Raw genomic sequence first — 26,836 nt, 5'->3', positions numbered from 1 at the left:
ATCGATCAGCCATTGGCGTCTACTGCGTGGCCCGCTCGGCCTGTAATGTAATTGTCGAGCTTCACAAGTCACCAGAATGAGACTCTACATCCAGGGCATGCGGTGCCTGAGGGCTTCTGCCCCGCGACCTGTCCAGCTTCCCCGGAGCTCTATTCTCCTACGAACAGCTTGCGCCGCGAGGACTTACTCGTCGGGTCGGTCTACTTCCAGTCAATTACTTGCATGGGCGTCTCGCTGACTGGTTCGGCCTTGTTGCAGCACGCCCGACGGGAACTCCAGGCTCCGTGACTATCCGCGACCAGACCATCAAGACTGATCCTCAATGGTTCAACGTACCCGACAACGTCCTCGACGCCACTACAAGGAAACTTCACCTATTGAAAGATCACCCTGTGTCTATCACCCGCCAGATTATCCAGGCCAACTTCCCTGAGCCGACGTTCAAGTATCACAATGAGTTCAGCCCTGTGGTATCAACAGCCCAGAACTTCGATTCGCTAGGATTTCCCGCGAATCATCCCGGTCGCGCCCTGTCCGATACATATTACTTGAATAGCGAAACACTACTGCGAACACATACGAGTGCTCACCAGGCCGACACATTCCGAGCTAACGAGAGCGCGGGGTACCTTGTGTCTGCCGATGTATACAGACGGGATGCCATTGACCGCAGTCACTATCCTGTGTTCCATCAGATGGAGGGTGCAATGTCATGGGATCGTACTAAAGTTCCTAATGGCGATGTTGCTACTGCGGTATGGAAGGACTTTGAGAAGCTACCCATTCATGGGGTCAAGGTCGATGACCCAAACCCTCCTATGCATCCTGAGACAAACCCTCTCCAAGATGCTCACCACACAGCTGCTGAGGCTGAGGCTATCGGTGCTCATCTCAAGAGGTCATTAGAAAACATGGTCGTCGATATCTTCTCCCGGGCCAAGGCTACTGCGATCAAAGATGACCCCAACTTCGTGGATGAGCCTCTGCAAATGCGATGGGTAGAAGCTTACTTCCCCTTTACCAGCCCCTCATGGGAGCTGGAGGTCTACTATGCCGGCGACTGGCTCGAGGTCCTGGGCTGTGGTGTGGTCAAGCAGGATATCTACATCAACGCTGGTGTACCTAACCAACTGGGTTGGGCTTTTGGCATTGGCATCGACCGCATTGCCATGCTTCTCTTCAAGATCCCCGACATTCGCCTCTTCTGGTCAAAAGACAAGCGCTTCCTATCCCAATTCGAGGGCGTGACCGACAATCTCGACAACCTGAAGCGCTTCGTCCCCTTTTCCAAGTATCCTCCCTGTCCCAAGGACGTGTCCTTTTGGCTTAGCTCCACGACAGCAGCAGGTGGCAACACCAAGGGCACATTCCATGAAAACGACGTTATGGAAATTGTCCGTAACGTGGCGGGTGACGTGGTCGAGGATGTGCGCCTGATCGATGAGTTCACCCACCCCAAGACGGGCCGCAAGAGCATGGCGTATCGAATTGTTTACCGCAGCTTGGAGCGGACTCTGACTAACGATGAGGCCGTAGCTTTCCACGAGGATGTGCGCAAAGCCTTGGTCAAGGAGCTGGGCGTTGAGCTTCGATAGACTGGGTCAGAGCTAGGGTAGCTAAGCTGAAATAAACATGTGGAGAAGCTGGAGCTTTTGGGCCCAGCTCGGCATGGCAGCTTGGACCCTTGATTGCCTTGAGCTAGTTGTGTTGTGAGGCTGTATGAATTTGTAGACTAGTCGCATCTGTATAGTATCCGCCGTATGAATCAACAAAAAGTCCGACGCTCACGAGCTTAGCTCTCCTCTGACGTCGTCAAACTGAACTATCACGAGCCCAGCTGCTGCGCCATTGTAGAATCACGGGCTTCATTTCCATAAGCCAAGCCACGAATCAAGCGTGGTTATTTGCAAATTGCAGGATTCATGAATGGCTTTGCTCGAGTGACGTTATTGTTGATCTGAGCCACGTCTGGTCCGGGCTCTGGGTTCCTTGCATGGATAAGCTGAACTGAGCTGCCTCCCGGCGGGGCGGCATCGAGAACAGGGATGAGGCGGGTGGCTTGTGCGCTGTGGCGTTGCTGGTTTCGGAGCTTTAGAGATTTGGAGGCCGACGAGTTATTGAATTCCTCGGTGTCGGACAGATGAGAAGATCATTAGGTTTTGGTATTGGTATTGATTAGCACTGAATATAGATTCTCGTTTCAGACTTTCAATTGTACCATGGCCACATCTGCGAGAGATATCTGATTCGACCATCAAGCCTTTGGTCAGGAACCGTGACCAATAATCCGAGGTCTTTAAGTAGATCCCATGGATAGGTATCCTCACATAATCGTCTTGTTATCTTGATTACAGAATATCATAGCTTGTACTACCAATCAATCGCTCTTTCGAGAGTCACCTCAGACCTCGCCTAAAGTCCTTCATCGTGTCAATGTTTGGACTTCCCAATCGGGAAGGTATAGGAAGACTTTTTGACTCTTAGTAGTTGGTGTTGAGATAACTGCCCTCAGGGAGAAAGAAAACACTGGACCTTGATATAGGGGGTCAAAATAAACCCAGCAAAAGATATCCTAAATTTATGCAAATTTACCTAAGTCTTTTTGCCATCTAGGATCAAGGTCCAGAGTTTTCTTTCCTCCCCTAGACTGCCCGTCAGAATATCCCTGCAAGGGTTTCGATTTTGTATGTCACTGGATAAAGCAGGGGACAATTGTAAGGCTTGGCAAAATTGAGGAGTCGTTGGTCTAAAGACATCGATCGATAGGTATGTTGGCATATTCTGGACCAATGTTGGCTTGAGGCGTATGGGTTTAGTTGATTCAAAGAATAGTCGTCAAGAACAGCATTGAATCGGATCTCGTGACTAGACGATCGACGAGCTGCCTCTTTCTCCTGTATCGGAATGTAGGCATTGCACGAGTTGGCAAAAGTGACGACATTGACGATAGTCTCACCAAGAGTTGGCCAAGGCCTCACCCACGAAACGAAGCCCCGCTCGGCATAGAGACCTCCATATCCCGAGGCCATTCCCTGGATTATGGGGTTGGACTAGGTAGACTATGCCGTCGGTTTCGGGACGACCCCAGTCTAGTAAAGAGGGCGGAGGTTTACCGCAATCTCGCCAAAAGATATAGCCACAAGACCAAAGCTGGAGGCAGTACATACATAAAAGATTGATACTAGTAGGAGGCGTTCTAGGCTTTATTGTATGGGCTTAGGCCTTAGGATCACACTTGAGGATCTCATCGTGTTCGGGAGGCTCGGACGAAAGAGGAATGAGCTCGCTCAAAGATTGGGATTCAAATTGTTGTTTCTCCTCTTGCACAGCCCCCTTGGCCTTTGATGTTTTGAGAAGTCATCGGGTGTTTAAGAGCTGTGACTGGCTGCATCTGATATGCCGTGGGGGATCCTCGCGTTTAGATAGGGAGTCTTGTTAACAGTTCAATCGATGTCTTGGAACATTTGCTATTGCAAACTGATTATGAATAGGACAGCACGCTTTTGAATGAACATAGTATTCGTAAAGCACACTTTGTTCACGGTAAATATTGATCTTGTGTTGTGCAATCTCTTGTAACACCTGTTCATGGCAAAAAGTCTATCGAGGTTGAATGTCCGGGGTCAAAATGCAATACACTGCAGTAGCGCCATGCAGGTTTCCAGGGGGTGGGTGTGTCAAATTCATGGTTGGATCGATTCATGAGCGGTAAAACATTAGATGGCTTGGATGGAGTTTGAAGATGGCATTTCGAGACATATGATCAGACAAGTCAACCTTTGGTACGAGGGCTGTCATAGATTATTAACATGACAACCCACCAGTTTCCACAAGACGTTAGTTTTGTCTTTTCTCAAGATGACCGTATGATTCGAGGAATTATAGACTTCCTATTCTAAAAACATAAAAACATGGAATACCTTGAATTGGAGCAAACTTGGCCTACCAGGTTCTGTTTGATAGCCATGAGTCTCTAGTCCACAGGACCATCATTAGTCGAGACGGAGCAAGACAAGATAACAACAACCTTTTCTATAGAGACAAACCAAACATGAGTCAAGATGGCATTGGCATTTCTTAACACAGCCCTCACAAATCTCCTCAACAGAAAAAAAAGGGATACAGGGCTTTGCTCGTTTTGACTGATCGCAGGAGGGGGGAAAAAGCTTAACGTTCTGGCCCGGACCAGATGGAATCGCCATCGCCAAAGCCGTCAAGGCCTCACTGGCCCAAAAGAGGCAAAATACTGGGACCTTGCAGTGCACAGCCCCCAAACTCCATGAACAACACCCCCTGTGAGTCCGCTAGCCCTGTTAGGTTCTGTTCTGTGCGTGCGTGCCCTGGCCACCCGCCTGAACAAGAGCGAGGAGCGAGTTCCCCAGCCGCCGGGAGGCTTAGTTGACTTGTCGTCGTGTTCCTGAGGCGGGAGGCGGCGCTTCCATTGGAAAGTGGAAAACCATAGAAATATAATAGACACCGACCTTCGCACTTTTTGTCTTATTCATTCAGCTCAACTCAGCAACACTCAGAAGCACTCTAGAGAAACAACATTTCAATCTCAATACTCGATTCAAATATCGACAGATCGACAGGAACACCCCGCAGATCTTGCACTGTTTACATCTCCATCTCTACCAACATCATCCAGAGCCAGTTATCATCATAACTGCTCTTCAACCTCACCTCTACATCTACCTTCACAACAACCGCCTTCAAAATGGAGACCTCACCGCAACACTCCCGATCTTCCTCCTCCGCTTCGCGCCGCTCAAACCTCACCCTCGACCTTTCTAATATCCCACCCATGACCCCGCCTACGCCTCCTTCAAACACCCTCCTCTTCACCAACCTCACCGACCCGGCCATCTTCCTCCCCGAGAACCTCCAGGTCATCCGCGATCTCATCACCCACTCCGCACCCATTCACGCTTTCGCGCCGCTAAAATCCTTCCGCCGTATCGTTGTCTCCTTCTTCGACGAGCAGGCTGCTATCGCCGTTCGCCAAGTATGGGATAACGAGGCCATCATGGGTCAGCAGTGCCGTGTCTACTTTGGCATGCCTACACCTGTCGACAAGCGCGATGAGCACCTTGCTCTTCCTGATGCTGGCAAGCTCTTCTTCATCTCGCCACCACCTAGCCCTCCCCATGGCTGGGAGATGCGCCTCGAGGATGCGCCCAACAAGCTGGTCCACGCTGAGGATCTCGCTGATGCGCTTGCTAAGCTGCACCACCGTCCAGGACCTATGGATGAGGACCAAGACTCACCTGTCACTCCTCCCGACTCTGCGCTGCCTGGCCGAACCCGCTCGCGCTCTTCTACTCTCATCTACAAGCCTGAGGATGCGGCAAGCACCATGCCTGCCGTCATCGTCGACGACATGACGGATGAACCCGAAGAAGTCAGCCCTGTGGAGCAGTCCAAGCCCATCTTGGCGCACACTGCCCGACCTCCTGTCGAGCTTATGCACCATGCTTAAGCTTGTCGCAGTCGAACCTTTTCAATCATATTGTGAATTCTCTGGCGTTAAGGATACGGATAAGGCTAATTGGGGATCGGTGATGGCATGATTGAGCGGTCGGTCTACCTAGGTTTACAATGGAGCATTGCATCCTCTTCAGCATGTGTTGTAGGAGTTGGTAAAATATGTCTTTTGGGGTTACTATCACGGAAATGGCGGTAAATGTGCCACACATCGTTGGCTTTTACCTACTGGCGCAACTGTATAAAATAGCTAGTGGCTTAATAGCAGTTCTGAAATCAGAATGATACCACACATATTGTTTTCAACCTCGCCCAAATGATTTGACTTATTGACGACCTTTCCTAGTAAGTGATCAAAACGCAGTACTAATCAGCCCAGATGAGGCTTTGCTGCGCCAAGACAGCCGAGAGTAAATGGCGCGGTATGTTCGATACGCCCACGAATCTGACGAGGCTCACCGCCGTAATAGCTCCAAGAATCGTGCCGACCAAGAGCACTGCCCTCCTCGAGATGGCCATACTCTTGGAGAAGTCCGCTGACGTTGTCCTTTCTGCCTCAAGGTCCTTGCGCACGCCTAGTTCAGTGAGCATACCGAGGCGCGGGAGATACTGGAACTCAAAAGTGCTCGATTCACCAAGACCGCCCGCTTTATGATTGTGGATCATAAAATACGCAAAGTTTTTGAATCTCTGTTACACGGCGTCAGCCACAAGGCTCTCGGGTTCGTATTGACCGTGGATATAAGGGGGTGAGAGATGAATACGTACTTGTTCTTGTCGCTTCTGCATGTGAGTGGGCATCCAGGGGTAGCTATAGCTTATGAACAAGAGAATAGTGCATTGCATCCATACGACAAGCCGGGATCGCAAGTCAGGCTTTTCGATACCGAGTGCGCTGGCGAATTCGTCCCCGTTGAGTCTGTATGCGTGTGCGGCGAGTACCTCGCGTGGCATGTTCAGTGGCGGAGCTCGAGCTTCTGCCGTGAGAATATTGTTTGCGAGGATTTGGGAGTTCGCTGATGGAGCTACTTCAGATACTGCTATCGACTCCAGCATGGCTTTGGCTTGTTGTGATGTAGCCATCCAGTCCACAGGTGTTCCAAGCAAATAGCCAACATAACGCCATAAAGCAAGATAGTCTGCAGTTTGTTGCTCAGATAAGTAGATCCCTTGTCTGGGAAGAGCCATATAGACAATAGCAGCGGAATATGCTGAAATAGTGGCGATTGTGTGCAAGTCGTTGATAGGAACTCCCCATTTCTCCATATCGAAGTATCCTGGGTTTTGATGCTCAAGTTGCATAAGCCGTCTTCTAACTGAAGCATGTAAGAGACGCACTCGTACTGAAGAAACATAGCCTTTTCCTCCGGGCTTTATTGCATCGAGATCGTCGACGACTTCCATGAAATGCTGGAGGGTTTCTAGAAGTCGTCGCCTAGTGACATTGATGCCGAAACCACCAGTTCGAGAAAGAGTCTCGACAATTCGGTATGCCCCCATTCCGCCCAATAATGACTTATACATGAGCTTGCAAGATAGTCAGTAAATTCGCTTCTTGATAGAGGTTTCATGACTTACACCGAAGAGAATCTGTCCACTGAACTGATACACGACCTGCTGTCCACGCTGAATCTGATCCCAGTCAACCCATTCAGGGATCGTAGAGACTTCTTCCCATAATTGACCCAGTAGTTCATCAGAATTAGCATGATTCTTCAATAGTTCGTAAATATCTCTCTCGCCCGGGCCAGAACCATGAGGACACTTCCATCCCTTTGTCGTAGGTGGCGAGATCAGGTCTAGACGATCGAGAGCATCTGTGGCCAGCTTGTCGTATGAATAAAGATAGTGGTCAAGCTCCTCTGTGGTCTTATGTCCGGAAGTCCAGTTGAATCTATGGCCACCGATGATTCTGCTGTCTTTGAAGAAAAATGGGTAGCGGTAGTCCATGGTTAGTTGTGCCATGGATCATGAAAAAAGCCTGGCGTAGATTTCATAAACAAAGAGCCAAGAATATACTAAATCCGATCTAAGTTACGAGATGAGGTTGTTGTTTATTCTCAATTTTGTCAAGAATTGCGCTTTCGACTTGACGCACCACGGCCCATGATGCTTCGAAAGGCCTTTACGGTACTCCTGCACAGGCTGTAGTGGCCCCAGCGCGGATATACAGTATTAAAACACCATTGGAACTCTCCCATGACGAGGACAATATACCGAATAGCAGCACATGATGAGGGATAGTCTCTGCCACATCAACATACACTCCATCTCGGATCGAATGACAAGGGCACTAAGATGATCGGCTCGACTTTTACTTCAACGAACATGTTGTTGGCACGTTAGAGAGAACAAAGAAGCCCAATGAGATGCAGAAAAAAAGCAAAATGTGTAAATCGGAGCGGGGAACAACACATTCCCATACATGCCTTAGCCAAGACAAGTCTATAATGGTTCAGAGAACATGTTAGCTTCACTTTTACCCGGAAGAAGCTCCGGCCCCCGCCATGTTCCATCGTTGTTGATGAGAGATGTTTCATAATGACACTGCGTTGACATTAACAGTCATAGATACTTCAGCAAAGCCAAGGCTTCATCGACTCTGAAGTGGGCGCAAGACAAACGAAGTTGATAGTGAAGCCTAGTTCCTGGGCGTTCGATGCACGACCAGATACACTAGAGGTTCGCCTCTTGATCATCCCGTTAGTTAGCAAGCTAGACAGATTCTTGCGTAGCCAATGGCAATGCTATTGACATACTCGAGGAAGTGTAATGGTTGAGTGGATGGATGGGGCATGTTTGACAGCGTGGCTCGAGCAACGGTTTTCATTATCCGGCATTTGTATCGACACGAGTAAACGAAAGTATCTCGACTTGTTAGATGCATATAACAATGTATCTTAAGTGAGGAGGAGTGACTCCGAAGATGAAGTGGCGAGACTTTATGCAACACACCAACACCACGAATGGAGGATGGTTTCCTTTTTAGCGTCCCTGGAATGGGAATTCAAGTTGTGAGGGGGATCAATGACAATGACATCTCAATGGTAGTTTGGGTAGTATTGGAGAATAGTTGGGGCGCATGTGATACAGCATCGGGCTCATCGATAAACCCGATACTGGAGACTATGGGATTTCGAAGGAAATGAAAGAGGATCTGCAACGTATCATACGACTTATACCTGAAGGAGAAAGCAATGAGGCGGCTTTCGAGCATTATATCAAGTCACCATGGAAAATTAGGACAGTATAGTTGAGTGCCATATCGATTTATAGCTAGAAAATACCTGTGCGCTCATTAGTACAAAGAGATATTTGAACTCCTATGATGCCTCCTATAAACAAAGTTGATGCAGCATTACACTGACTCTTGGCGTAGTGTAAGAGAGACACTTCATTCTCTGGCTGGTATAGTAGATCCAAGTCACATTGTTTTCGATCATTGACGGTTATATGCCGAGTATCAGCATCGATCTAAGATCATATGTCAAAAATATCTAAACTCCAAATCCAAAATTGTTGACGTCTCCTGAAATCATGAAACAATCATGTCGCAAGAAGAGGTTTGGGGAGATGCGGGCCAACGTAAGTCCGTCGCACCAAATCGAGTCAAGCCCGTAATCTTCGGCCCCACTTCCGGACCCTTGCTCCCATCATGAAGCCTCTTTCCATTGACCAAATTTGGTTCACATTTTCTTGTCACCCTCGGGATCGCACTCGCCGATCCAACTTATCATGATGAGCTGTACATGTCGAGTCACGCCTCTAAAGATATTCGTACAAGGCCTATCTCAAGTTCATAAAGTCGACGCATCGCCTACCCTTCTCCGTCTGCCGATCCGCACTCGACCGGCGTTGTACCAGAATAATTTTGCCTTGGCGCGACAGGCCCGATCTTTACATTTTTCAAAAGCTTTACAAGATGCTTCCGGAGAAGCCGCTAGAGATGATGACCCTCTTTCTCAAATTCGGCCAGAAGATGAAAACCGAGCGGTGAAAAACGACGACCCTTTCGCTACAGACGAAAATCCGGAGTCTATACCATGGAAGGCACAACCAGGCACCAATAACGAGGCCCAAAAGCCTCGGAGGAGGAGAAGAGAAACGCCAGAAGATTTTACGACCCTGAACTATCGCCGAAACCAGAGCGTGAGACAGCAACTAGAAGACGATGAGGAGGCAAACGACCACAATAGCAGTCGCAACCGACGAATGAAGGGTCCTTCTTCGTTACAACCACAACCCAAAGAGAATTACTGGAAAATCCAAAAAGCGGCTCTGAAGGAGAAATTCCCAGAAGGCTGGCGTCCTCGAAAGCGTCTTTCTCCTGATGCTCTGGCCGGTATCCGGGCTCTCAACGCCCAGTTTCCCGATGTCTACACCACCGAAGCCCTATCGAACAAATTCGAAGTATCACCCGAGGCTATCCGTCGTATTCTGAGGAGCAAGTGGCAAGCCAATCCTGACGAGGAAGAGAAGCGAAACGCGCGATGGTTCCGTCGTGGAAAGGAAGTCTGGGAGCAGAAGGCTGCGCTGGGTATCAAGCCGCCGCAGAAGTGGCGACGTGAGGGCATCACACGAGATCCCAGCTACCATGACTGGAAGAAAGAGGCGGTTGAGCGAAACCGTGAGAGAGAGGAGCGGGATGACGTGGAGATTAGGGGTCAGAATGCCCCTCGTCGACGTGCTTATGCCCCTCGATCTGAAGGTTATACTCCCCGTTCAGCTCCTCGATCTGAGGGCTATACGTCTCGTCCTGGTACTCGATCTGAAGTTTATACTCCTCGAGCTCGTATTCCTCGAACCGGCGACTATACCCCTCAACCGGTCCCTCGAACTGGACGAGGAAGATCTTAAAAAATGGCGAATGTACGATGGCATGATGAGGCTTTGCATATAGATCGGCGCTGGTGCATTGTACTATAGTTGTAAACTAACTCTACTATTTAAATGAATTATGCATGTTGGAAATGTATGTATGTCATGATGTAGCTTTGCAGGGTACTGGGTAGGAGGAATTCAGGTATATAAACAATCAGTATAAATCAGGGCATATAAACAACGCACCAGGAGTGTTTCTACCAATGACTTGTTCATCACTATCACACTTTGCTGAATTTTCTCCTTGTCAATGGAGGCTCTCGTTTAAGAGCCTCGGCGAGGTGGGCTCATGGTGACAGGGGTAATCGTGTTTTGTAGCAAGCTGGGCGCTTAAGTTAGAGATGGGTTTCACTGCCACATGCTAACGTTTATCGAGTCTTGGCTAACTTGACCACTCTCTGGCCTTTTCGTTTCTCTCATAAAAGGTTCATCTTGAACTCTGCACTCATTCAATTCCTTCGCAGATATACAATACTCACCTAATTCTTACTTGTGTATCATCCTCATCAGTCATACACCATGCCCACACAATACCCCCGGCCCCCGCAGCGTGAATCGTGGTTTGCGCCACTCTCCATTGATCTCTTCCTTAAGGTCCTCAACACAACACTTCTTCACCCGTTCGTCTGCTGGATCATACCGCTATGCTTCCGTGCGCAGACAGTGAAATGGGAAGCGCCGCCTATGGTGGCCTCTATTGCGTGGGCTACCATTGTGACGCTATTCTGGATGGCCAATGTGGTCAACCAGCGCATTGCTCACGGGATCCCGCGTGAGGTTGACCTCAGCGAGGAGGTAATTGTCATTACTGGAGGCGCAAGTGGAATGGGTCTGCTCGTTGCTGAGGTTTATGGCATGCGCGGCGCGACAGTGGCTGTGCTGGATGTGAACGAGATGGAGAATACTGAGGCGAGAGGCGTCACGTATTACAAGTGTGATGTTGGCGACAAGGATCAGGTTGCAAAGGTTGCGCTCGAGATTGAAAAAGATGTAAGTCTTGAGCTTCTGGGACTATGAGATTTGTTACTAATGAAATACCAGCTCGGCACGCCAACTGTGCTTATCAACAACGCGGCTATTGTTATTGGGAAAACTCTATTGGATCTGTCGCTTGATGAGATTGACAAGAGTCTTACGACTAACCTCCTCGGACCATTCTACTGCCTCAAAACTTTCTTACCTGCCATCATTCGCGGTGGAAGGGGCGGTACCATCGTCAACGTCTCCTCTGTCATTGGCACGGTTGGTGCCGCACAGCTGACCGACTACGCTGCTGCAAAGGCCGGTCTCACAGCCATGCACCGATCTCTGACAGCGGAACTACGTGAGAGCCATCCCGAGATCCGAACAGTGTTGGTTACACCTGGTCAAGTGAGCACGCCGCTCTTCTATGGGGTCCAGACACCCAACTCCTTCATCGCGCCGGTTGTTGAGCCCGTGGATGTTGCCAAGGAGATTGTGGCTGCCATTGATAGTGGAAAGGGTGCTACAGTTGCTATGCCACTATACGCCCGTTGGGTTGACTGGCTTAACGTGTTGCCTGTGGGAGTGCAAACCATTGCGCGATGGGCAGCGGGAGTGGACCGTGGGATGAAGACGTTTGTGGGGAGAGAGGGACAAAAGCTTGAGTGAACTTGACGCTGGCGTCAGTTTGATGAATATGAAGAGTGTAAAGTTTCGACAGGATGAAAAACAATAATGTGAAATTAGATGATGTATCTTTATTGGAGCATTAATACACATAGAGTCAGCACAAGCGGTGACCTGGGGAAGTGATCCTGAGGAACTTTTTGGCTGAATGAGAATACGATATTCAACTCATGGAGTTCTATGGATAGCCAATGGAGCATATGCCGATTCTAGTTGACAGGCTTCTTGACTCTTGTAAAGTCTGTCGGAAGAGGACCGATCCATATTATCTCTTATAGGCAAATCATTCATGAGAACATGTCGTAGCCTACCACTCAACTTGCGTGACAACCTAAGCGAAAACAACTTCTAAGCTTACAAATGCATGAAACATGCAATAGACCTTGAGGGAGAACGAAATCCTATAGGAGGAGAAAGGGGATCGAGCGACTGACCCCTGGCTAACCGGGCTTTAGACAATTTAATACCGTTGACAGCTCTGGACAGGTCGGGTTGAGCGGCCGGGTGCAGAGAACCGCATCGCATCATGAGTTGGAGAGATGGAAGAGGCATTGTGCAGCTCTGCGGGCGCTATTTAGGTTACTGTACGGCCGTTGGCCACATGGGATTTGCTTGTCGCTTGGACATACCGGTAAAGGTTAGGAATGGTTCATGGTGAGAGCTCTATACGGGGTGAGACTGTTGCCTGTACTTATTGTTGAGTCTGAGGAGTTGCTGAGAAGAGAGTAGACGGTACAATATGTGTAGTAAGAATTGTATGTATGTATGTATGTATGTATGTAGGACACAGGAATGAATGTTTCAGCCCTGGTTCTCCTTCGGTGACGGAAATGACATTGCGCCCGTTACTACGGAAGAAGCGAGGCCGGGTGAGGTTTCATGGAATTGACCCGAGAGTGTGGAAAGTTTGCAAGCCTAATGAAGTCTCTTTCTGCCCGTGATGCTGTCTTTGTAAGTGATGAGAACCTAAAGAGAGGCTGCTGGTACTGGTTTACTGTCCTGTAGGTGTAGGTTGGTTGTCAGTCAGTGGTTGTGGGGATAACAGACCCTGCTTGGCGGGGGGGAAAACACCTAAACGTCATGTCACTTGAGCCTTGTCTACGCCCGCAGAAGCTGCACCTTGATCCATTGACGGGTGGATAGATTTGGGAAGTATTTTCAGCAGGTGTACATACCCAGGTACACTCGAGATGTGAATCGATCGAGTGCCTGTCATTGTGTCTGGCTGATATTGATTGAATTGTTTAGTACTATAGCTAGGTAGTCTATCAACGTTGGATCCGATATTGGAACATGAGCACGCGACAATTAAGCATTGAATCAAAGCCCCTGCTTCCCTTGGCTGCAAGATTAATTACTACTAACTACAAACTACTTATAAATCGAATCGGGACCGACGACCCGTTGTGCTGTAATACGCCCGCTGGTTCCGTTGCTTTGCGACATAAAACGCCCGCTACAGCTAGACCCAGGAGTTACAGAGTTGGTTAATCCTTTGAGAGATGTTCATGATCATCTGAAATCAGACAATCGTCTAGTCACACAGCAAGCCACTGCATCATACATGGCACAACACACTCTCTGTCTGTAATGCTGCTGCAGTTTGACAAGATGATTTGCCCTATGCCAACTCGATCTTCAAAAGTGTCACCCAAGTCTCCCCCGAGAGAGACACTAAAAAAAGGTGCTTGCACTTCACTTTAGAGGCTAGACCTACCTTATCTGACCCTTCTCCACCAATCCAATCACGCCGCCATCACATTCTGCACCCAGCCCAGGCCAGCCCGCAGCCACGGAGCGGGCAATCCCACTTTGGCTGCAGAGATAAGCCAGTCCATGCCAGTCCAAGCCAGTCCAACCCGTCCTCCATTTTCTCCCACGCCCTTTTCTTACATTCATTGCAACTACAACTCCTCCAGCTTGAAGAATCCAATTGCAGCTCACTTGTCACTCAGTTCTGGGCCTACCTAGCCATGCCCATGCGTGTTCGTGTCACGCCTTGAACCATGAGGCGAACCCTGATACTTTATCCCTTATCCCTGAACATCACATACAGTACAACTCAACTCAACTCAAACTGAATCATACATGCTTTCATATGAAACTACTCAGGTCCCCTGCTCCTAGCCTGTCAACTGTCTGTCAACTGCAACTGCAACTATAACTTACTGCAACTACTGCCACTGTCACTGTCACTGCTACCGTCTCGCCGAGTATTCTGACCTATCAAACTCTCATACTGCTTAAACTCAACCGTCAACCTAGGTAGTCGCCGAGACATACACTTTATTAGTGTCCGTCACCTTATGAGAGACTCAATCAACTGCTATATAATCGGCCCCCAACTTCTCTATCGACAACCACAGATGCAGTTCTAAATCACAAACATCGCACCGCAAGGGGTCTTCTCCTACCTTTCATCTCATCAAGTGAGCCGTTTCGACAATGGGACAGTGGTGGGTTGACTCTCGCATCGAAGCTACCGTTACCCGGTCCTATGTCGCCAGCCAACTCCTCCCGGATGAGATTGAGCGCCTAGATCGTCCAGTCGCATTTGGCGGCGAGGACTTGACAGAGCGCACCTACTGGGAGAGCATTCGAAATGATGCGCCTCGCTTGTTCCTCATTCTTGTCGACCTTGGTGTGCCGGATCAGATCTTTGGTGTTGTCGACGATGGCTGGGATGACGCTGAGCTACCGATTGCCCTCGAGGACGTGGATCGCCTCTTGTTGACAGCAACTCGTGATGAGAAAGTCGAAAAGAAGTTTTACCAACGCCAGTTTCATTACCTCCTTAAGCCCCTGCAGCGAGGGAACCATGTGGCGTACAAGGACAACGAAGTAGTACCTCTAGACGTCGTCGAGAAGCCTTCATTACCAACGCACAAGTCGCACGGAAACGATAAGGTCAGACTTCCAAATGTTCCAGGGGAGGTCTTTTATCGAAGACGATACGTGCTGGGTAACGGACCTGGGACTATGCGCGTGCAAGACTTTCTCGATGCTGTCCATGGGATCAAGGGTCTGCAGAACGAGCACATGATCTCGTATTGGGCATCGTATACGCAGCATGGATATGGATACGTTTTGTTTACGCCAGCAGGTGACTTTACTCTAAAGTCATTCTTGGCGACGACACCATCACAGTTCAAACATCTTGCTAAGGCTCGTCGGAGGGAGCTTGTCATGAACTGGATTTTGTGTCTTGTCGACACACTCTGTGACTTCCACGGAAAGAATCAATCGCATGGATACATCAAACCTTCAACCATCTTCTTTACCAACCAAAATCACGTCTTTTACTCCGACTCAACACGACTCACCCCCGACAACGTGATTCTTCACACTGATAAATCGTCGTTTGATCGTGAACGGTACGACTATGCCGCGCCAGAACTGTGGTCTCGACCTGCAGGAGCGACGAGCCCAACCTATAGATTCCCGTCTGATGAGCATTTCCCTATGGTGCAGACGTACGACCCGAGCGGCTCACCAACAGCCATGTTCATTGCGCCAAATCCTCAGTTGAGCGGACAGCAAGCCGACATTTTCTCAGTAGGCTGCATCATCCTGGAGCTTTTATCATTTCTAGTCAAACGGACGACGAGCAAGTTTGCGACCTTTCGATCAGCGAAACACAAGACGGCCGGCCGAGGCGGTGCAGTGTTGGATACGTCTTTCCACAAGAACCTAGGACAGGTGGAAGCGTGGATGTCAGGTCTTGCCAAAGATGCGTCTCGAAAGTCATCGTCGAGCAAAGATGGCGCGAATATTCTCAAGGGTGTAACACCTATGCTCCACGTCGTGACGGGTATGCTGGCGATGAATCCATACGACCGACCTCCGGCGATTGAAGTGCAACAGCGCATTTATCAGATTCTGACTGAAGTGTGTGGTATCTCAGAGCCACACTGCGTACATCAGTACGCGCACGATCTCGAGTCCTCGTTCGGGGGGTTGCAGATTCAGGCTGCTGGTGATGGCATGATGGGCGTCAGTCCGCCTGGAGGATCCAACACCACTTATGGGATACCACGGACGTATGAACACAGCCGAAATGGCAGCAGTGGAGGATATTCACAAGTAAGCCGGACGACAGGAAGCAGCGAAACCGACATGGATGCTATACACAGCGTAGGGTCAGTCGGTCTTCAACAGATACGGACTCAGGGTTCATGGCCTCGCAATATCGCGTACACGCAGCACACGGGCGTAGCGCAATACCCCGTGGGCCAATGGGATTCCACGTGAAGACATGTGGTGTTCTCCTGGGATGATGACTTTGATGAGCTTGTGGGGACCGAATTCTTTTTATTAGGATTGGGGAGATGAAACGAGATGGCATTTATTACCTTCTGTTTGCATCACGCATGCGGTCAGCAAATTTGTGCTTCATTTATCTGAGGCAGGGCTGATTTCACGGCATGTGAGGCTGACTTATACCAACATTGAATTTATTTGCCGGAGCAGGTGGGAATGGAAAAAGAAATTATCATGATCAACTTTTGATGAAACGAGGTTGGTTATTAGGATTAGGATTAGGATTAGGATTGGTCATGCGGAATTATGCACGATTTACGATTGAATGAGACTTCAATTTCAATTTTATCATATCATTAGCTAACCTGACTTTACGTCGACATTGATTGACTGACTGACTGGAATCACTGGAATGCATGCATGGAATTTATGCAGGGTTCAGCTTCGCTTCAGCTTCGCTTCAGCTCAAAGGGTCCTGTCTGCCTCACGTTGGTTGTATGTGTGTTTGAGACAAGCGTGGAAGTGAAACACTTGAAGGATTCGAGACTTTCGATGTCTTGACTAATAAGAAAAACATCAACGCAGCAGTAGGAAACAACGCATGATATTTTCATAATTACGATATCTTGCCGATTTTCGGGCCTTGCCGAGTTAAGCATCATGCAAGACCGTTTCAAGACATCCATGGATGGGATAGGACAAACAACCCCTTGAGGAGACGTACTGCACTGTACGTTTACATGTGCCAAGAATATCCTGCAAGCTGTGACTTTGACAGTTTTCTTGTGATACAGATGCAGATAGAGATCACCATTATTACAACGTTTATCCTCCGACAGATCGCTACTACTGGGTATGTACATATTCACCAGACCAGACACAAACTCAGTCAGGATGCCCTGGTCTGTAAGTTACGGGTCATCCAATCGGCGCAATAGTGGGACCGTGTTGCAATTTTTCGAGGCGTACGTCATGACCTATGGGAATGTGGGGGATTAGACTGGTCTGGATGGAAGAGGAGTATGTAAGGTAAGTAGGCAGAGAAGAAACAGGAGAAACTTTGAGAGGAGAGAGAGGGGAGAGGACACGCGGTAATCGCGCAGTCAGTCATAGGACAGAGGCAGAGAGAGGGAGAGGGCGACAAAGCTAAAAAGAGGGTCAACATGAGGGGTTTTGTTTATGTTGACGTTTCTTTGGCTTGGTTTGACAGCTAGAGATCAGCCTCGTCTCCTGGTTCGGGCCAGTGGGCAGCAGCGCCAGTAGTTCAGGGGCCTTGTGGCAAAACAAGTGCTTTGTGTGTAGTGCTATGAGTCGTCAAACCTCCTGAGGCTTTACCTACTATGTACTGTACCTTACCCGAGGGACTTTCTCAATAGACTACAGTCTGTATGCCCACGATAACACAGAAACGAGACCTGTTCTGCTTGATCAAGAAATGCCCGAACGTTGAATGTGTCGTCAGTATGCAACTCAGCGTTACATTGGCACAATCCCAGCCCTGTTCGATCCCTCGATCCCCTGCTCTCCAAGCTGTAGAACTTCTTCCTCTTCCATCCCATGCAAGGCTGCCCGCCCAACCAAAGAACGCATCTGACTCAACTTCAGTAGCACGTCCCACTAAAAGGAAAACACTAGCACAAGGCTTGCTTGCTTGCTTGCTTGGTCTTTCTAGCGCCGTAAAGGGTTTTTCTTGGTACGAAATCAGGAAAAAGAGAGGAAGAAGACTCGAGAGTGTCCAATCGGTTGAAACTGTTTTATCGGGATACCAAACTGGAAATGGCCATGGGATGATCCACTTGAGCTTTAGCTTAGAAGGCTGCATACTGGTACATATGCAAACTTGCGTAGCTTGAATCAAGGAAAGGGATGCGGATAAAAATGGTGCAGAGCAGAGCTTGCAGGGGGGTCGATCCAATATTGATTGACGGGCAGTATGTACAGTAATGAATGAAGAAGATGAGGATAAGGGTCAACCAACATCCATCATAAAATCTAATCCACTTCTTTATTAAAAACAAGGAGAGCAAGCGAAAAAGCTTGAACTACTTTAATATCTGACTCTCCCTTACCCTTCCTTCCCCAGTCCGATCGATCAATTGATTATTCGTTCCTCGCATTATCATCCTCCTTTTCGTCATCAACAACAAATTGACTTCTCCTCCTTGAAGCTTATCAGGAAGCTCTTTTCGCCTTCTCCCAATCAGCTCACTCCCGATAAAGAAAAAAGGCCTCTAAGCAGGACCCGAATCACCCCCCCACGATCGGAACGCCCACACACACTCCTCAGCTCATCACACCTCTTTCTAAGCCGTCGTACGCGTGGCCGGCCCGTCCAATCGTTTTCTCTTCAACTTCCTTTACGGTTTTACGGTTATTCAGCTCGGGCTGCGCGCACCAGCGAGGCTACCAGGAGGGAATACCCACCCGCTTCGAACAAGGACTTTTTGAGTCGGGGGCCTCGTCACCTTTCGTTACAAACAACCCAACCTTCGTTACAGTTTTTTTTTTTTTTGGCTTTTGTCGTAGTCTAAGGGACAGGAAACCTTGGAAGGAAGGGAGACATAAAGGGTCAATTGCCTTGTCGATCGATCGTTTGCGACATAAAGCTCTCTTGTCTTGGATCACTATCTTTATACTACACCCTATCCGTTCGATCTTTTTTTCTTTCTGAAAAGCTTCTGATATCGTTTATATCGGCCCACGATGCGCTCGCCAATCTCGCTTCTCATCTTGCTCTGCGCATTTATGGCTTTGGCATGTGCTACTGAAGTTCACATCTCGAATAACAGAGCTCCCACATCTCAATTCGCGACACATGGTGAGATACTCCAATCGCGCGTTCTTTAAGCTTAAAACACTAACATCGTCTAGGTGTTGCTTCCCAATTACCTAACCGCGACCGAGACATTCACGCCCAAGACCGCGCGCGACAAATCGCCTTATCGCAAATGATCGACTCAAGCGCAAAAGTATCCATCGTAGAGACCGCGTCTCTCAATGTCAAGGCCTTTGCGCATGGCGGCATGAGCTTCCTCTTCGGCCTAGCATCTTCTTCCAACGACGTACTCGATTACATCAACAACGGCACCAGCTCTGTATTTTCACGATCTGTTACCAGCGAAGAAGGCAGTGGAGCTTCAGGGCGGAAACACGTTGCTTATACCAGCATTGCCCTGGTCCTTGTCATGCTCTTCTTTGCTGTGTGGATGTGAAAGAAAAACAAATGCACAGAGATACAGCACTTGCTCTTTTTTTCGCGCGCATATTATGATACCCCTACCGGATTTGGCGTTTCATCTGGGTCGGCTTTTTTGCATTTAATATTTACTCATTATTTCCTTTCTTGCACTTCGGTGCTGCTCCCTGGAGTGGATGCTGGTTCACGGTTTGGACATACATTCCTTGGTGGAGCTGGGCAGCTGTGCTGCATCCGGAAGAGAGTGTTGGTCGAATGAATGGATGGACGGATGAATGATTATGGTTTGATAACTAATTAATGATGGCTACGTAATGACGTGTTTGGAATATGATGTACATCGCATCAAGGGTTAGGTTGGGCATATCTCTAAGAGACAGAAAGCTTGCAACATCTAGCCAGGATGCCAAAATAAACTGGTCTCAAGGCCTACCAAGATATATCAAACTTGCCTCAGTTAATTATTCACTTAAACAGAGATCCTGCATTTTCTTACCTCCACTAGACGTATTCCAAGGAATACCGATAGATTACGTGGGAGGAAATCAAGCACAGGGTTGCAGTCAGTTTCTTGGCGTTTTGATAGAGCTTTAATATTAAGGTCTACTCAAATAATACATATTGAGTTTCGGCGTCCTCCACTGAAAACATGTAGGATCGGCTAGTAATGACTGCGACGCACTCGACTTGGGGCAGTCATATTCTTCTCCAACAACCTCGTTAACTCGGAACCTGGCGATGAGGGGACGACGTCTATGCCGAGACAGATGCCCGCTGCTTTTTGGTATCCAGAAGTTACCTACATAGCGAGTCAGGTTAGCTAGTTACGCTTGTGTTTGATGATGAGAATGAAACGGACCGGTTTTGATTGATGTCGTTGAAGTTCTTGACGAAGACAACTAGCATGGTAACTGAAGTCCCGATAAAAACGACGAAGAAGATGAGCAGCAAAGCGATATACATGACCTTCTTAAACCGTCCGGTACCCCTGTCTGGCCCGTGGCTTCGTCCGAGATAGACAGGATGTGGGTGACGTGGTGCTATCACAGGAGGTGGTATAATAGCGCCGCTGCTGCCGCATGACATGATGATTGCGTTATATGCTCGATGGGGATGCCGTCAGGGTTATAGAATGGTTATAGTAATTTTAGATGTGAGTTCCAAGTCTGGCTCAAAGAAAGAAAATGATGATGGAGCTGTCAAGTCAAGCATTGCTCCTCTCGCTGAGGTGAATAAACAAAAGCCCATGCCATCTCTTTCCTCAAAGTCGAGGACGAAACCAACAACCTTCAGCTTTGGGTCGGTAGGTTGGTAGGTAAGGCAAGCTCGGGTGGCCGTTAACACGAGATGATTTAATTGAGCAGGTGCAGAGTCGAGGTAGGGCGGATTGCAGTCTATGACTGCCTTGTCTTCTGGCCTGAGGCTGGGAGACCCGGAACTATTTTCGAAGTGGTATGAAGAGTTCATGCACCTTGAATCATTCTGACCACAGGCCTCTTTGCCGCTAAGGAGAGACATGAATGTTGTCATCGACGCTAGGTACCGTATACAATCTGCTTTAACAGGTTGTTATTTCATGATTACTTGTCACCATTATGAAGAACGAACAACACAGAACGCGAAGCAATCAAGAAGAAGTAAAGCTAGCCTAAAGAGAAAGTCTATACTCACACTCGATAGCGAGAACTTCCACGGTTTCTCTGCTTGGTTCGGAGCATCATCTTGCTTCCCACTCCAGGATGTTATCAGCATCTTTCGCAGCAGCAGCTTCAACTCTTTATCTGAGAATGGTAAACTAGACCAAAAACAAACGTATAGCTCAGAGATCGCGAGAGATACTTAGACAACTGTACGTCTGCCCCAACGATTCAGAGCCGGCTACACTTCACCGTCACCTCCACACCGTGATAGACCCCGTCAGCTGTTGAGTTTCCTATCATCAACTTCTACCTTTCGCTATATATTATAGGTATGATGAAACCCCTGAAAATATGGCTACGGACAAATGAGAGAAGATGCATCAGCACTGCTTCGCTATTCCTATCGCCACCCCTATTGCCATGAACGACGATTCGGCCATGAGTAAAACTTGTTAACTACAAAATAGCACCACTAGGAGTATATGGTTTCCGAAATAATGTCCCTTTCTACCTGTCTACTATAGAGACACTGGTGCACCTGTAACCGATTCCCATACTCACGACTACGGCTACCAGCACCGGTTCCCAGTTCCTGGGCTGTCTTCTGTCCCGCTCTTTGACACGAAGTACATGGCAAAGAGATGACAAGAATAATCCTGACACTTCTGTTTCTTAATACTCCTAACGTCTTTTTCTCGAGGCATAGAGTACTCCTGAACATAGCCACAGTTGCCTCCCCTTAGGCCCAGGCCCTCGAATAACGAAGGCCGCTTTCATGCCCAGTTCAATAAGTCGTTCAATCAGGGAAGCACCGGATATCCTCAAAGGCACATACTATTCTGTCGTTGGAAGATTCCTCCTGAGGAATTGCAAGACCAGAAATGATCGGCACAGTCCAACGTACCCCGTTGAATATCCCTCTATGTAGGTAGTGCAATGAGCAAGAAAGTGTAGGGATACTCTTTGTGAATCTTCCACTTCTTCACGGCTTCAAGCTTGGGGGTAAAGGCGGCAACCTATAGACGGCTTCACTTACACGGACAAGTATGGCCAATCACGTCTCTTGTATTGAACTTAAGATCGCAGTTTTCAACAAAGCTTTTCCATGGAGAGCTTGGCCTCTTTGTAACCAATGAAACCTCGGAATCCCAATCCCCAGCCATTGTCTCCATTAATCTAAATCGGCGCTGGTAATGGCCGATCCCCGCCTTCCCATATCAAAAAATCTTCAGTTGAGGCAAGTATTGGCCAATCTTTGACGGACCTACCAGAAAAGCATAATTTTTTGATCCAAGAACAACATAATTGGACACAAACATGAACCTTCAGTGATTCAGCGAAACGCCAGCTTGATACTTGCCCTCATTGCATGCATACATCACCGAGGTTCTTCTGTTTTGAGGTGACTTCTTGGAGTTTTGCCGCCCCAGTTTTCTTCTGTGTATCGATAGTAGATTTCGTAGGGCCGTTTTGGAGGGCAAAAACTTCCAACAATCATCATCCGCCGTATCGACGACTACGCCGCCGCGCCGAACAGCACCACGCCTCGCGCCCATCCCTGAGAGATACTCTAAATCTACCATTGGACACTGCTTTCATTGCTTATGCTTTAGTGAAGTCGAAATAATGGCTGAGCCTGGCCAGCCAGAGCTCAACGCGGGAATGTCCCCGACGGGTGCGTACATGTCCCGCTGCTTCCCGGCAGACATCTGTCGCGACGGACGAACCTTGCTCAATGCTGACTGTAGTGACTCTAGGGATCAAGAAGGAGCCCACTAATGAAGCTGACATTCTCGAGGGCCTCGGGCTCGACCTCGATTCCATCATGCAAGCTGCGACTAAACGACCATTCGAAGACGAGTCTAACGGCGACGACCCATCTAAGAGGGTGAAGACTGAAGCCGAACCTACCTCTGAGAATGCACTCGATCTTCCCCAAGGCGCTGAAGAAGAACTCGAAGATGGCCTTGCGCTTCTCGTACAGAATGCGCTCAGCAATGTCAATGACTTCGTCTTTGGTACCTCGAACGACCCTATGGAGATTGATGGCATTACCGACCATAACCTGCCTCCACCACCACCTCCGCCTTCTCCTCCCCCAGTCTCGTTCTTCTCCGACCCTCAGAAGTATTTGCGCAAAGCCAGTCGACATGCGCTTGGCAACTTGGTAGGTGGCGCGACCTGAGAGATACCACAGCGCTTACATGGGTGGGATAGGCACTTTCTGTCCTCCTCTTATTCTCGCAATCATTCGACGACTCGATAAAACCTATCCAAGATGTCGATTCACAACATGCCAAGTCATTTCGCGACCTCCAAGCTTCTTTTGCGCAGATCAAGCAAATATATTCTTCGGGGCCAATTCTATCAGCCGACGACCCAGACCTCCACGACCACGAATCCCGTACGATTCTCGATCTAGCGAACCTTGCTCAATTCGGTATTTGGTTATTACAAACCACGCCATCCTATTCCGAAGCTCATCGGCACTTCCATTCCATCTTCAGAGGCCAAGTTTCAGACCTTGGTTCGGATGCGCTCGATCTATACCTTTCCCTCAAAACCCAAGTGGCCATTGATGCGCTTGCTACAAAAACCCAGGAACAATCCAAGGAGCAAGTTTTGGAAGAGGCGCTAATCAAGGGCATGGAGGAAAAGCTACGGGGGCTTCATAACGGGCTCGATCTTACGCCTGCCGATTCTGAGTTCATCACTTCCGTCCGAGCGAGGAAAACGTCTATTGAAGGTGAAGCTTCTACCGAATCTGGTGAGTGATTTGTCGGCAACGAAGTAGAGCTTCTTACTCACCAGTACTAGCTGTTTTGAGAGAAAAGTATAAGGTCGACGATTTATTGCGTCAAGTCTCGACATGTGTAAAGACACGGCTCGCATTGATGTCAGACCTTGGATCAAGATTAGGCCATCCTATGCGATCTAGCGAAGAGACTGCGGTCGACCTCTTGGGCGATACGACTGGTGATGCGAATCTCGACTTGGACGATCTCTCATCCTTCTTTGAGAAGACAGCTTCTGGACTTGTTCAAGATGCTTTGGCTGGACTGACTGAAGATACCACTGCCACCCCTGCCGAGGCAAATCCTCAACCCGAGCAAGCATCCACAGTCACCGAAACAATCGAACCGCCAGCCGTGGTCGAGCCTACCAAGAGCCCCGAGAAGGAACCTACCTTGACCCCTCAGACAAACGGCAAAGTGGAATGCACTCAACAAGATTACAAGGAGCTGGAGGCGCTGGTAGCCCAAAGCACAGATCACTATGTCAAGACTACACTACATGGCTTGTCGCCGGTACCCTATCAACCTACAGTCCCAACAAGCACGAGTGAGTTAGGTCTCAGAAGAAGACAAAGATTATTGGCTAATGTGAACGCAGCCCAAACATATCTCAATCAGCTCCAACAACAACAAGCCCAGAACCCGTACTATACATCATTTACGCAAAGTATCCCTGAGCCACAACCACCACCTCAAGAACCGGGTCATCAGCTGCCACCACATCAAACCTGCTCAAGTGCACTGCTGTACGATAAGGCTCGTCAAGCAGCGCTCTCCAAGAATGCTTCTCATACAAGAAGAGAAGGTATCCACTCAACACGTCGGCCGTGGACTCAGGACGAAGAGAAGGCTCTCATGGCAGGCTTGGACTTGGTCAAAGGGCCCCACTGGAGTCAGATACTCACCTTGTTTGGGGCGCAGGGCACGGTATCAGATATACTCAAAGATCGGACACAAGTCCAGCTCAAGGACAAGGCTCGTAACCTCAAATTGTTCTTCCTCAAGACCAACTCTGAGATGCCATACTATCTCCAGGCAGTCACTGGAGAACTCAAGACACGAGCTCCCACACAGGCAGCGAGAAAGGAGGCTGAAGAACGCGCAAGGATGACCTCGGAGGAGGACCAGGCCAAGATTCAGGGAATCATGACACTGGCTGGAGGGTTGCATAACTCTCCACAGGGGCAGGGAAGGGCTGCAGGAACACCAGCATCAGCCGTTGGTTCAGGAGTTATGACGCCTGCTCAAAATGCGGCCCAGGCAGGGTCGTCGCAGCAAAGCCAGGTGCACAATCAAGCAGCTGCCCATTCGTATAACCCAGCCACTTCATCGGGATATCCACCGTCGACTTTGCCGCAGTCAAGGCCAAGCGTTATGTCGGCAACACAACAGTCGCCCCATCAAGCAGCGCATCCTCAATCACAAATGTCTATGTCACCTCAGACGCCGCGATCCCAGCAGCAGCAACTACCTCAGCAGCAGCACAGTGCTATGCACTCTCCCGCCCACGCTCAGGCTGCTGCTCAAGCTCGTTCCCATACGTCGACACCCGTCGGACAGCTACATCACTCCCCGCCGCCACAACATACACCAACTCCTCAACCAGCTACTCAACACCATCCTCAGCCTCATTTCCCGCCTGCTCCGCATACTCAGCTCACGTTCCCATCTCCTCCTCCACCTGCAAATGCTACGCCTAATTTACCCGCACATGGTCAGGTGCCGGTTCCAGATACGCAAACACAGATGGATCAACACATGCACGACAATGCTGCGGAGGCCGCACTGTTGCAAGGACTTCAGGCAGCAGTGGCAGAGTCTATGTAACACAACGTTACACAATATGCTTGAAAAGACGACCACATAGAGTGGGATTCTTTTATGCACAACCTTGTTAGGCTCAAAGAACTGTTTGATGTTTCTGTTTACTTTTCCCATGCCTATAAATTTTGATTTTGACGGTGGACCAGTTGCTCTATAGCGAGCCATGGCAACTAGGTAGGTACGCATCAGAGGGTGCTAGGCGCAGTTGGCTATATTCTTTTCCGCGCGAACAAAAAGTTTAATTCTTCTATAGATAAGAAAGCCTCGATGGCTGAATTAAAGGAAAGAGGAGGGAGGGGGAGAGAGACGAGAGTGATAGAGACAGTGTAGTGAAGTGGAGGTCTGGCTGGGAATGATACCACGAATTAGGAGGTGAAATGATAGATGAGGACTGGAAACAGCGGGAGATAGACAATTGAATCACCCCTAACCTTCAACAAACATTTTACTCTGGTACTGTGATATGCCGTGCTACTGACGATGAGTCAAGATTGAAGATTGCCATCGTGGGTGAGGTTACTCATGCCACAAGGTTGAAATGCCTGAGTCGCCTATTCGCAATCTTGCAGCCGGGAGCTTGCAAGGGCATCCCGGTGGTTCGTTTCACGATGCAGCTCGCCGTGTGTCCTGCATCGGTAGTGATACAGATCCACGTTGGTGGCAGCCCATGACTCCGGCTCTCTATCTTGTGATACGTGCCGTGGACGTTCAGGCCAAGGCAGAGCCGCATGAGAACGATAAATGAGGTTATAAATTGACGCCTTCGTCCTGATTTTTGGGCTTGGGCCTGAAGTGCTGCGAGACAATACACTTTACCCCTTTTCAACATGTATCACATACCATATGAACTAAGGCGCGGCTGGGATTCGACCTGTGCGGCGTCAGGGACTATATGTCGCAATCCTGCAGTCAGAATTCAGGTGAATGGGCGGATGTATCCGTCGATTTATTGCGAGTTCCATGCGTGCTGGCAAATTCAGAACGGGCGAGCATGCCTTGAGCAGAAGTTACCCAGAGCCTCTGTTTGCGCTCGGCGTGAGTTGTTATCACCAATTTCTAACCAGGGTCAAATGGCTAATAACTAGGTAGATCTTCATTGTCAGGCA

At 48.9% G+C, this 26,836-nt stretch overlaps 8 protein-coding genes; 7 read left to right on the top strand and 1 right to left on the bottom strand.

Moving 5' to 3' along the window:
• Positions 1-76: 76 nt before the first annotated feature.
• FFUJ_01659 (related to mitochondrial phenylalanyl-tRNA synthetase (MSF1)) lies at positions 77-1,595 on the top strand (the record flags this gene model as incomplete). XM_023576251.1 has 2 exons in its annotated part: positions 77-194; positions 259-1,595. 2 exons carry the CDS (start codon positions 77-79, stop codon positions 1,593-1,595), a joined length of 1,455 nt encoding a protein of 484 aa, XP_023423930.1.
• Positions 1,596-4,717: 3,122 nt separating this feature from the next.
• On the top strand, positions 4,718-5,479 carry FFUJ_01660 (related to inhibitor of calcineurin; the record flags this gene model as incomplete). The annotated part of the gene is made up of 1 exon (XM_023576240.1): positions 4,718-5,479. One exon carries the CDS (start codon positions 4,718-4,720, stop codon positions 5,477-5,479), a length of 762 nt encoding a protein of 253 aa, XP_023423929.1.
• Positions 5,480-5,850: 371 nt separating this feature from the next.
• FFUJ_01661 (uncharacterized protein) lies at positions 5,851-7,434 on the bottom strand (the record flags this gene model as incomplete). XM_023576229.1 has 3 exons in its annotated part: positions 5,851-6,174; positions 6,253-7,011; positions 7,063-7,434. The coding sequence occupies 3 exons, from the start codon at positions 7,432-7,434 to the stop codon at positions 5,851-5,853; spliced, it is 1,455 nt and encodes a 484-aa protein (XP_023423928.1).
• Positions 7,435-9,222: 1,788 nt separating this feature from the next.
• FFUJ_01662 (uncharacterized protein) lies at positions 9,223-10,341 on the top strand (the record flags this gene model as incomplete). The annotated part of the gene is made up of 1 exon (XM_023576217.1): positions 9,223-10,341. The coding sequence occupies one exon, from the start codon at positions 9,223-9,225 to the stop codon at positions 10,339-10,341; it is 1,119 nt and encodes a 372-aa protein (XP_023423927.1).
• Positions 10,342-10,884: 543 nt separating this feature from the next.
• FFUJ_01663 (related to short-chain dehydrogenase/reductase) lies at positions 10,885-11,997 on the top strand (the record flags this gene model as incomplete). XM_023576206.1 has 2 exons in its annotated part: positions 10,885-11,355; positions 11,407-11,997. The coding sequence occupies 2 exons, from the start codon at positions 10,885-10,887 to the stop codon at positions 11,995-11,997; spliced, it is 1,062 nt and encodes a 353-aa protein (XP_023423926.1).
• Positions 11,998-14,460: 2,463 nt separating this feature from the next.
• On the top strand, positions 14,461-16,266 carry FFUJ_01664 (uncharacterized protein; the record flags this gene model as incomplete). The annotated part of the gene is made up of 1 exon (XM_023576195.1): positions 14,461-16,266. One exon carries the CDS (start codon positions 14,461-14,463, stop codon positions 16,264-16,266), a length of 1,806 nt encoding a protein of 601 aa, XP_023423925.1.
• A 2,712-nt stretch (positions 16,267-18,978) lies between these two features.
• Positions 18,979-19,487, top strand: FFUJ_01665 (uncharacterized protein; the record flags this gene model as incomplete). XM_023576184.1 has 2 exons in its annotated part: positions 18,979-19,093; positions 19,147-19,487. The coding sequence occupies 2 exons, from the start codon at positions 18,979-18,981 to the stop codon at positions 19,485-19,487; spliced, it is 456 nt and encodes a 151-aa protein (XP_023423924.1).
• Positions 19,488-22,737: 3,250 nt separating this feature from the next.
• FFUJ_01666 (uncharacterized protein) lies at positions 22,738-25,733 on the top strand (the record flags this gene model as incomplete). XM_023576173.1 has 5 exons in its annotated part: positions 22,738-22,786; positions 22,869-23,278; positions 23,329-23,878; positions 23,929-24,453; positions 24,505-25,733. 5 exons carry the CDS (start codon positions 22,738-22,740, stop codon positions 25,731-25,733), a joined length of 2,763 nt encoding a protein of 920 aa, XP_023423923.1.
• Between the last annotated feature and the right edge of the window lie 1,103 nt (positions 25,734-26,836).

This window comes from Fusarium fujikuroi, chromosome FFUJ_chr01, assembly GCF_900079805.1.
Source record: "Fusarium fujikuroi IMI 58289 draft genome, chromosome FFUJ_chr01".
Taxonomy (NCBI): domain Eukaryota; kingdom Fungi; phylum Ascomycota; class Sordariomycetes; order Hypocreales; family Nectriaceae; genus Fusarium; species Fusarium fujikuroi.
The sequence above is the reverse complement of the archived record's forward strand: the minus strand, read 5'-3'. Positions and strand labels throughout refer to the sequence as shown.